General features: G+C 35.5%; 1 protein-coding gene across 2 annotated transcripts in view; it reads right to left on the reverse strand.

Annotated features, from left to right (window-relative positions):
* Positions 1–12439, reverse strand: part of LAMA2 (laminin subunit alpha 2) — a 447053-nt gene that overhangs the window by 165128 nt on the left and 269486 nt on the right. For both annotated transcript variants that reach the window (XM_084889596.1, XM_084889597.1), the window contains 3 exons: positions 12259–12365; positions 6027–6207; positions 2921–3057 (listed from right to left, as the gene is read on the reverse strand). In XM_084889596.1, coding sequence (XP_084745722.1) covers positions 2921–3057; positions 6027–6207; positions 12259–12365 — 425 coding nt within the window. The remainder of the gene's footprint in view (positions 1–2920; positions 3058–6026; positions 6208–12258; positions 12366–12439) is intronic.

Consider the following 12439-nt stretch of genomic DNA (forward strand, 5'->3'; position numbering starts at 1 on the left):
TTTTCCGGCTTAAATAACTGGTATGCTTTCTATCTCCTAAGTAGGTCCTTACTTAGGATCCAAGTGAGTATCACTTCTTTCTGTATCTCAGTTTGTCACCACACAGTGTTTACTCCTAGTCAGTCACCTGGTTCTTTTTGGTACTGTACTATTATTCTCAGACGTACAGCTCTGTGGCAGACTCATATGCCTAGCAACTTGCCAAATTTCCAGATCTAATTCTGGCTGGATCTTACTTTGTATTTCTCACACGTTCATTGCTCAGCTTAATTCTCATATCCACCACTACTGGGGATATTCCCTCTCCTGCTCCTGCCAACAGCAGTTTACTTATGGGACTACTCTTTCTAGAATGTGATGTACAATCACCAGCTTCCAATCTGTCATCTCTTTCCTGTCCAAGTGTTCTGTGAAATATTTTCCCAGATTCTGATGTTAACATAATTGCCAGGCCTTATTTTGGATATCTTTATGATTAAGTATTTATGTCTTCATTGCTATCCAGTAAAAAGGGCTGCATAAGAGTTATTACTAAAAGCTATTTTAAACACCAACTGTAATATTCTATTACAAACATGGATATAGTTTCTAAGGCATAGCATAATCCGCTGTCATCAACTCTAAATAACTCATCCTGATAGAACATCAAGGGTAGAATGAGATTTCAAAATAAGGATGATTGGCTTATTCAGGTAAATATTTTTTTCATTGACTCAAACAAAATGGGCTACAATCAGAAATGGAAAATTACAATATGAATGGAAACTATAATCATGCAGTGCATTTTAAAAATGTCTGATGAGACATCCTTATCATTTAACTAAAATATAAAGTGCTACCCAATATTCACATAATTCTTAAAGGCCAATTGGCAGTACAAACAGATTTTGGGACCTTTCCGAATCAGAAAGTATATCCAGGAAGTCAGAGTAAAGACAAACGAGACCATTAACCATATGTTTATATAACACTATAACCGATATCAAACTTAAATCATAATTAGATGTAATGTTTCTTTGGCAGCAGAGGATTTATACATGACTTCCCTGCTAGCAAGAGATGGCAGGCTTTGTATTCTACTCTGATAAAAGCTCAAATGATGTGTGTGCTCACACCTCAGCACTGAGAAATTACCCATGCTGCAAAGAAAGGAAAGCTATAAATCTCAAATCACTGCAGATTTGGAGTATAGTCATCCAAGTATTTAAAATAGAACACATGCTCATAAATATTTGTGAGGGCTCTATGAATTTTTTTTTTTTTGTAATTGCTCATCATGATGAGATATGTATTCAGAAATTTATATTTTTAATAATGGTTCCAAGTAATCAAAACCACTTCAAACCACATAATGTTTATTTAATAATCACTATATAATGTTATCAAACTTACAACTACATTTATTTATTTGTTTGTTTGTTTGTTTGTTTATTTATTTAAAATATATTTTTATTGTTTTCAGAGAGGAAGGGAGAAGGAGAGAGAGATAGAAACATCAATGATATGAGGGAATCATCTATTGGCTGCCTCCTGCATGGCCCACACTGGGGATCAAGCCCACAACCTGGGCTTGTGCCCTTGACTGGAATTGAACCTGGGACTCCTCCGTCTGCAGGCCGATGTTCTATCCACTGAGCCAAATTGGTTATGGCCCTACAACTACTTTAAAAAAAAATTAACATAGTCTATATTTTATCCTGACTTATATACTGAACATTAGGTATCCGCTTCTATTTCAGGAATTTCATTAGAGTTTGGACACATCATTGGATTTTGTGGCTGGAATGGAACCCTCATAAGTTTCATATGGCTTATTCATGAGTCTAGGGATGGGGCAGATGCATGGATTCAAAGTGGAAAATGCAAAAAGTCCGTCATAGAATTTTGCAGCATTGTTCATAGTCATCTAAAATTTTGAAACTCTGGAGGAATTTTCGTTTTGTTTACAAATATGTAGCTCCATGAATCTACGAACTGGATAGTTCCTTCCACCCTGATGCTGGGTATATGTCTCTCAATGTGACTTTGATCATGAAACTTTCTAAGGTCCATCCATGGAAAAAACTGAGGATTTTTCTAAGCTAAAGATTGATAATATGACTCTTCTGTGTAGAGGGCCGCCTGAGAATTTTCCTTTATATCAAGCCCAGGGGTCGGCAGGGGTGGGTCTAGATATGTAAATCTAGGCATGCTAGGGCCTACTTAAGAATACAAATAGTAAGTTGGTGATAACTTCCTGGTATTGGGGGTATAAAATAAATACGCTGGGAGGGGTCTTCATTGTCCTTGTCATCATTGTCTTCCTGCCTCTCCATCAGAGAGAATGGCAGCCCACCCAGCTCCCAGCTTAAAATCTATCTGTGTCTTCTCTCCTATTTCTATTACTTCTCAATCCCTAGCCCCCTCCACTTAGAACTCGTTCGTTCATCTCTCTTTCTGTGCGGGACGTGGAAAAGGGAGATCCCCGCCATGTCTAGCCCCCGCTGCATCAGGTCCTCACACTTCTGAATTATTTTCTGGAAACTGAAACTTAGTCATAATTTGAGAATAATTCATAAAGATTTTTGGCAAATTCCTCCAATTAGTTCCAATTTCCTTGTATTTCGTAGATATATTTCCTTGTGTGTATTAGGCTCTAGCTGTTTCTATTTTATTAGATTTTTTTTGTTGTTCTCTCTGCCCCCCCCCTCCCCTTTATGGTATCATGGATGAGGCTGCAAAAATGTGTACTTACTTCCTTATCTTTCCCACAACTAAAATGTTAGACACTGCTCAATAGCTGCAATCACTTCATAATGATAGTTCCACATTGTTTTGCAATATAATATTGGATTTTAAAATGCCCAACTATATAGTTCTACCAACAGAGACAATTCTTTTTAAAAAAACATTTTCATATGAAATAAATCAATTCACTCACCTTACAACCAGAGACAATGCTGTGGCCCCAGGTGTTAGGGGCACATTGAGAGCACTGATCTCCAATGGTATTGGGAGGGCAAATGCATTGGCCAGTCTTTGGATCACAATTATTACCCAGATGAGAGCAGTCACAAGCTTCACAGTTGAAAGGAGAAACAAAAAGTAAACATTTGATACTACATGTTGATTTTATATTGTGATTTATGTTGTTTTATTTTCTAAATTATGGTTAAGGATTCTTAAAAGTAAAAACTAAACTCATTTTTTAATATCATAGTACAGTGTACTTCACATATTCTTCATAATTTTGGGGAGTAATTCTATACTATGGTTAAGGATTCTTAAAAGTAAAACCTTAACTCATTTTTTAATATCATAATACAATATACTTCACATACTCTTCATAGTACAGTTGTTCAATACATATATGTCATAATTCACTTAATAATTTCAAAAGGTAAAGCATTTTAAACTTTTCAAATAAGCTTTAAGGAAAGAAAGAATTGGTGTATCAGATTCCATGTTAACTCTGTTACCTTATATCTAGACATTATAAAGGTCTGAATTTCATTTCTATAATTAAATTCATAATTAATTTTCTACACTGTATAGATTAACAATTCCTTCCTGTTGAAGACTCTGATTTGTAGTTAAAATCCGTAAGCTTAATAGGCTTTTTTAAATTCAGTATATACTAACATACATCAGGACATTTCAGTTTTGCGAATATTTAAAAATAGTTAAATTACAGAATTGTATATATATATATATATGTATATATATATATATACATATATATATATATATATAAATGCTTTTGAGCTTTATTTACCAACTGCCTTATTTCTTTTCAATAGATTTTGAATTTTCCATGCTGTTATATAAGAAGAGTACAAATTCAACCCTACCCATACACTATCTCAAAGAATGCAAAAATAATATTTGATATTTTCAAAGCCATCCAAGACAAGGACTGTATGCATTTTATTACCTATAGTTTACCTAGGTACTGATAATACTTTGGTCCAGTGTCCCATATTAAAGAGGAGAAAGCAAGAGAAGAAAAAACAAATACTAAAATTAAAATAGAGGACCAATATTATAAGAAACCTTTTAATTGGTTATATGATGATTAAATCTTTTAAACAAAATACATTTGGGATATTTGATTAAGCTCGCATTTTAAGGGATCATAATTATCATTGCTCACAGCATTTCATACCAGCTGTGAAAAATGTTTAGCACAATACTTAGCATAGGGAAAACACTAAATAAATGTTAGCAATTGTTTTTGTTGTTATTAATGTCGCTGCTAATTTTCAGCCAAAGGATTTAGTTTATATATACCATTGATTAAGAAGAAAAATAGTACATACTGTGTTTAAATTAATATACTAAAAAGTGTCTTGAGATGGTTCAAATAATTACCTGCAAATAGAAATTCTCTAAGTAGTTCTTCAAAGGAATAAAAACACTGACTGAATAGGAAAACTTGAGTAATTAACTACCTTTTCCTTGTTAGAAGAGAATGTTTACCACACTAATGATATTAATAAAGAAATACCATTCATAACAATAACAATAAACACATACACAGAACTTTATGTGCCAGGAATTCCTCTAAATATTGTATGACCATTAACTCAACTAATTCTTACAAAAACCCAGCAAGGTATATACTATTATTTTCTTTATTTAATTGATGAATTTTGTAGAGGGACAGGGAAACCAGGTCATTCGGTTAAGTCACATAACTTGTTATTAATACTTGTGCAGCCAATAAGCAAATCCAAGCTCTTTGGAGCAAATCATGCTCTCAAACATAATGCTATCCTGCCTGTTTTGTGCTTGTTCTCTTTTCTGTTTTTCTGTGTTAAATGTTACTAAGTCTGGAGTTCTAAAATATTATCACTACTTCAGAATTTTAAAAAATATTCTTGCTCTCATTTATAATTTCTGGTAGTGGATATATTTAAATATATAGTGCCATTTCATGAACTCAGATTAAGTAAAAGTAGTGAGATTTAAATAACAGAGTATATTTTAAAATGCATCTTTAGTATTTTAGTGTGTACAGATATTGACTTAGAGATCACATGTAGACTAGACTCTTAGAGGGTCTACAATAACAACATTTAAAATAATTTATAATGGCTTAATTTACTATCACAACTGCATATCAAAGGTGTTCGAGAATATCTAAAAGGTACTGGTTTTTAAAATAATTTCCTATATCATTCCTGGCACTTCTTACATAAATTCACTACAGCAGTCCACAATAACGTCTTAAAATCTTACCATGTATTTATTATGATGCTGAGGATATGGGAGTATCATCAATATTGAATCAGTGAGTTTCGTAAGCAAAGGTTAATAGGCTGGAGTAAGGGTCAATTCCAAATTAGTGACACATAAATCAATGCTAAAGTTAAGTCTTTACTTTCAGTTATTTTGTGCTTTTTCCTATTTTCTATCTCATGATTGTCAGAAGGTTGTGGCTGGATATATGAGAATACTGCTTGAGGAAGTCATGGTCAGAAACCCCCACCTGCACCTTCCCATGAATTAACAAATATCTAGAGCCAATCCATTTCTTTCTCAGAATATCACAGTTTTTAAGGCACCTGAAAGTAAAAGCAAACATATTTTTTTGTAGCAGAAAAATATATTAACTCCCGTAATCCTTGTACCAATTTTGCAACAGGAAAAGGAAAAGCTGAGCTGTATTAGCTTGGGGGTAAAATTTAAACTAAGACAACGTTGGCACCAGGAAAATTGAACATTTGACTTTCTAGCTGAAGTAGCCTTTGAGAGACTGGCTGAATGGAGGTCACAGTCGGAGAGGAGAGGGACAGTGGAATTGGGATCTGCTGATGGATTTATATTGAGTACTTTATGCAAGCACAGTTTTGCATAAGGCAAAGTTTCAAATTGCAGTGTATTTCTTTTGATTTTATTTAAAATAAATAGATGTTTCTTATTAGGTTAAATATTTTATATCACTTATTTGTTGTCCTTTAATTTCTGGAAACCCTGTGGAACAGACTTTTATAGCACCAAGAACCAGAGAATGAATGTGCCCTGCTGAGTCTTGAGGAACAGACCTGTGCATCCTCCTTCTTGGAAGTTGAAATAGCCATGGGCACAGTGGTCGCATTTCTTCCCTGCCACTCCAGGCTGGCACCAACATTGGCCACTCTCTTCACAGTCGAATGATTTGGACCCAAAGGAGTTACAGTTGCAGGGAACACATCCTCTTGTGGACCCTAGGCCAAAGGTTTCGGGCTGGCATAGGAAAGGAAAGAGAAATGTTAAATTTAAATCAACTTAATTCACTATAGAGCCAGATGCACAGCACTAAAAGATCAGGCAGGAAAAAAAGAGCCTAAGGTTTCTTCACTGATGTTAAGACAACTGAGTTGTCATTCAATTTAATAGAAACCTTTTGTAATATCCAAAGATAGAAGTTCAATTACTTTGAAATTTCATCCAGATAAAGGCAGAATTAGGGCGTTATTATCCAGTCTGATATATTTTCACTAGCTGTTCCCTGTTTGTCCCAAGATTCTAATGGCACTGTGGAAATAAGCTATGGTTGGTATTTTTAATTAAAAATTTTATTTGTTTTAATCCTAATAATCTGAACTGATTACTTTCAGATCTTATGAACTCCTTCTACTTGATAATGCTTTCAATATTGTTACCCATAGCCTAAAATTAAAATACATGATCTCCTCAAATATTTTATCTAACATATTTCATATATCCATAAATACTTCTAATCACCACTATAGGGCTCACATTATAATTTACAGGTTTTGCCTACACTGACAAATAATTGGTTTGACAAACATCTAGTTCTTGGGTTTCATCTTAACAATAAAAATCTATATATATAAAAGGCTAATATGCAAAGTGTCCCCTCGAGAGGTTGACAAGGAGATGGGGAGTTCCATCGCTCATTCTGATGTGTGCTGACCACCAGGGGACAGTGTGGAATGAAGAAAGGCCCCCGCCAGCAGCTGGATGGCCCCAATCAGCTCTGATCACCAGCCAGGCCTAGGGACCCTTTCCATGGACAAATTTCATGCACAGGGCCTCTAGCTGATTTATAAAAACAGACATCAAAGATTAGGTAAATGAAGGAAAACTTTTATACTCTGAGATTTATCTATATGCACATCCCTTATCTATTTATAACAAGTAAGTTTCTATGGTTAAGTTTTCATTGCTAGCTTTGGCTGACTTTTTTGAAATGCATGCCAACAGATCTAGAGTGACTTTAAGAAAATTCTGATGGATTAAAAATTACACCCACTAGAAAAATGAGAACCACATATCCTATTTAAAGTAAGTCAGGGTTGTCTTTTTAAATATAAAATATGTCAAATTATTATGATATTTTAACCTAGACAATTAGTCTCAGTCATTACTTCTTTGTAAAAATAATTCCCATTGTGGAAAATTAGACTTAATAGTTACTTCTTGGTAAAAATAAATCTTGCTACTTAAAGTGAGCCACTCAAAGAGAAATGTAAGCTGCATTAAATATTTTTGCCATTATTGTTAACAGTATTAAAAATAAGTCCTAGAAAATAAGATCACACTAAAATTATTCTTTCAAAATGACTGTAGCTAAGAATAGGTTTATATTTAAAACATAAAATAAGTTGAATGAGTTTGAAAAATAATTTTATTTATATTCACTGCTGACTTTACTTTTATTTCTTGTTCTAACTCAAACTTCACTACATAATTAAAGAATGACATGTGTATCAGTTCTATAAATGACTTACCACATGATATTGAAATTAAATTCAATTATAGAAAAAAATTAAAGCATATAGTAATGTTTTTATTCATAAAAATACTTCATTATAAGATTCTAAATACCTGGCCTAGAGAATACTTAGAAATTGGGGAAATGGTTAAAGTACAAGCATGCCCATTGCAATATTATTTATCATAGTGATTAACTGTAGAAACATTCATGTTCAATGTTAGAGAATATTTGAATAAATTATGATACATTCATGCTAAAAAATGATATGCAGTCATTAAAAATCCTGTTTTGAAGCAATTTTAATGACATGAATATGCTTAGTATATAACATTAAGTAAAATTTCAAAAAGCAGAATACAAAATTATATATACACTGTGATTCTAATTACATACCTCAAATGATATACCTACCACTCAGATATACACAAATGAAAAGATATACATATAAAAAAGACTAAAACATAATATAGTAAAATAGTTTTTAAAAATATCTGAATTGTATTTGCATTTGCTTTTATTTTCTAAATATTCTTCACTTAGAAATCTGAATTATAAAGATAGTACTTTATATTCATCTTTATTTCCCAAATATTTTTTTACTTAGTATATTTACATATACACTGAGTGGCCAGATTATTATGATCTCTGAATGCATAATAATCTGGCCACTCAGTGTATATCCTATATAATAAAAGGCTAATATGCAAATTGTCCCCTCAACCAGCAGGCAGGCTGGCCAACCGCCCATGTCCTCTCCCCCTGGCCAGGCTGGCCAGACCCCACTCATGCATGAATTCAAGCACCAGGCCTCAAATATATATATATATATATATATATATATATATATATATATATATATATATATATATATGTGTGTGTGTGTGTGTGTGTGTGTGTGTGTGTGTGTGTGTAATATATATATTGATAATATATATACATATATATATATATATACACACACACACACAGATTGGCCAGAGTATTATGTGTTCAGAGATCATAATAATCTGGCTACTCAGTGTACATATACATACACACACACACATATACATGTATACACACATAAATATAATCAAAAAAATAATAAAATATTAAATTAGCTTACAAATAATAGTTATCACTTAAAATTTCCAAAGTTGATCATGTAAAGAAATTTACAAGAAGACATGTCTCTACCATATTTTTCTAGTGTTTATATTATGCAGTTTTAAAGGCTAAGTTATACCAAAATAAATACCGCCAACTTTCAGTAACACAATTTTAACAAGTTTGCTGTTCAAAAATGTATTTCAGAGACTAGGGAAAACCCCTGATGTAAACAAACTTAAAGAGCAAACATCCTTAGTCAGTAATGGAAATTAATGAGGCAAAACAATGTGGGAGAGAGTGTCAGTCAGTTTCACTGGGAAGTTTGTTGCGCTCCCATAAATTATTCTTACTTAGGGTAATAATAACAGCTAGAACTTATATATTGTGCTTACAGTATGCCAAGCACTGTTCTAAAGTCCTCTATAAATAGCAATTCATTTCATCTTCAAGATAATCTTGGGAGATAAATATTATCACCTTTTTACAGGGTAGTGACACTAAGGCAGAGCAAAGTCAAGTAATTTGCCCAAGGTAACCAGCTCACCAATGGAGCAGTCAGGATTCCAATTAGCCAGCGGCCCTCAGAGTTGGTGCTTCTAACTCTGGCATACTGCCACAGAGAACAGACACCGCTCCATACAGCTGTGCTGTGAAATTTGTAGGAAAAGGACATGAATGAGGATTGAATTTCTGCTAATTTTATATACTGGAGACATTTTGATCAGTTAGTGCAGTGGTTGGCAAACCGTGGCTCGCGAGCCACATGCGGCTCTTTGGCCCCTTGAGTGTGGCTCTTCCACAAAATACCACGTGCGGGAGCACACGTACAGTGCGATTGAAGACGTACCCTAATTAAGTTAATAACAATGTACCTACCTATATAGCTTAAGTTTAAAAAACTTGGCTCTCAAAAGAAATTTCAATCCTTGTACTGTTGATATTTGGCTCTGTTGACTAAAGAGTTTGCCGACCACTGAGTTAGTGCTTCTTTTTTTTACTTAATGCATGTATTTTTTTTTTAATTTAAAAACATGATCTCTTCTAAAGATTTCTTCATTTTCATAACAATAGCATTAATACCTAACATGTACAAAGAATTCTCCGTATGTGTCCATCCTTTATGCACTGTTCTCATGACTGCCCTGAAACAGGCATGGGGGTGTCTCAACAGAGCTTCCTGCAAGAGAGCCTGCCATGAGGAGTGTCGCTGAGGGACAGCCTGCAGCTTCCACAGGAGGAGCTCACCGCAGGTATCACTTCTTCTAGTCAATAACTGATGACCTTTCTGTGCAAACCAGGATTCCCCAAAGGAGCAAATTTTGCTTCAGCATTTCCCATTGGCTTGGCCAAGAACTTGGGATTTGGGCAGAATGCACCGAATGGAGGCTTTTCTTCCTATTTTTCCTTCCCTCTCTCCTTTTTCACAGTCAGACCTGCATGGCAGCAGAAGGCTCCCTGCACACTACACTCCCTCCCCTGTCATCCTTCATGGGCATTTTTTTTGTTTTGTTTTGTTGTTTTTTTTGCAGTAGTAAGTCTCTTGGCGTTTGCCTCTTGGAAAACCCTAACAGATGCAAACCCTGAAGTGGATCCTACTAGAGATGAAGAAGCTGAGTTATGGAAGATTTAAGGAACTGTTTTATTGCTAGGAAGTGGTGAAGCTGAGATTTGATCTGAGGCAGTCTGAAAGGAGAACTAGTTTTCTTAAAATGTCAATAGGAGCCATCCCTTCACTTCCTTACTTTGTAGTACATTCTCACATTCCCCTGCCCTCAGCTCTCCCACAGGATCCGATTCTACACTGGCAAGCCTCATCGTCCCCTGCTACTCTGCAGACTGGCTGTGGGCCTCGCTTCCCCTCCTTCCTTCCCCCAACATTTGTTTTGTTTTGCCTTATGAGAAGGGGTCCGACCTTTTGTAACAGAGAATACGCTTCCGTACTTTGTGTATGTTGTGCATGTACAATGTGTTTCTTGTGTTGGTTGTAACCTAGAGCAAAATTACGATGTGGACATGTAATCAAATCATTCATTATGCTGAAATTGGCAGGTCGATGAGCTCAATTTTCTTGGGCAACTTACTTACTTTGCTAGGTTTCCCTTTATTTGTTCCTTCAAAGAGATGAGTTTGCTCCAAAGGATACCCGAGAACCTTTCCACTTCTAAGATTTAAGGTTCCCACACTTATATTTTTCTCTGTTTTCTACATATCCATGGTTAATCAAAACGTCATTAACCTATGATCTTGAATATATCTTTGGAAACATGGATAGCTGTTTTCAAAAGGCAAGGCATCAATGTCCAGTTTTTGCATTTGCAACTTGCACACTTAGCAACCATTTTTTTTTTTTTTTTTTTTTGTAAAATGGCATCAGGGATTGTCAGCCGCAGCACACAGAACACAACATGCCACACTAGAGCCATGCAGCACCGCTGGGATTACCCGAGCCGCGGGCCAGTAGGCCCCCCGAGGGCAGCCTCTGGAGCTGCTGGGACCCCATCTCTGGGGAGACCCCAGAACCGGTGGCGTTCTTCGTGGAGGCTCCTTCTGTCGGTGCACCTGCCTGCCCAGGCTGCACTGCTTCCCTACGAAGCCTGATTTACAGACACATTTTCCTGTCAGATCACACTGTGCTGACAGGGAGCCAACGGGGTTGCAGTCACATAACACACAGAATCGTTTCTTGGGGTCCCACCACATATTGGACTTTAAAGGCCAAGAGAAAAAGAAAAACAAACAAAAGTGAGAGCATACAATATTATTCAGGAGATAGAAGCAGGTGACATTTTCAAGCTTCCTACAGAAAGGTCAGTTTGATGACCTCTGAGAAGTGCTTGCTCCTATTTAACCACTGTTATCACCAAAAATATATATTTATGTGAGAGGTGGTGCAAACCCACCTGCTCTCACAGAGGGATCTCAAGGTCTTTCCCTATTGAAGGGGGGGGGAGGGGAAGGGGGGCCCGCAATGGGTTCAGAACTGAGAGCAAGAGATTTTTATGAATGTTTCACTTTAGCCAAAGGGTGTATCCAAAAACTACCTCGATGAGTTTCTCTACTGAAAACATTTAAGTAAAGTGCTCATTGGAACTGACATCTAAATGATGGAACTGCAACAAGGAGTTTGCTAAAAGCAAACGGTATGATACATTTCATTCTGCCAACAAGGTAAAGGCAAAGGAAAGATATTTCTGTCTCTGTAGACTGGAGAGTAGATTTCTGTTATCTGATTCAGAAACATCTGAAGTGTAGTAAATATTACACAAAACCAAGGAAATAACAGGTTGAAGGTCAAATGCTAATGTACAGCAAATTTTGTCCTATCTTGAGAAACTATTTCAGTGATCCCAGTAATTTCACATGTCGAATTAGATAATCCCGAACCTTTCTTTTAATATACTAAAATGTGCATCATCGAAAGCTAATGACACTTTTCAGGGAGAAAGTAAGCTCATACTCCTTACCTTACATTCATCACACCGCCGGCCCTGCACATTGGGTCTGCATTCACACTGTCCTGTCTGAGTGTGGCAAACCTCAGAGAAGGAGCCATTGGCATTACAGCGACAAGCTGTAAAGAAAAGAGAGATCAGTCACTGGGAAACGCTTTGTAATAGTCTAAATAGGCTTATTGAATAATAATAT

This window comes from Pipistrellus hanaki (assembly GCF_964339955.1).
Source record: "Pipistrellus hanaki genome assembly, chromosome: 7".
NCBI lineage: Eukaryota > Metazoa > Chordata > Mammalia > Chiroptera > Vespertilionidae > Pipistrellus > Pipistrellus hanaki.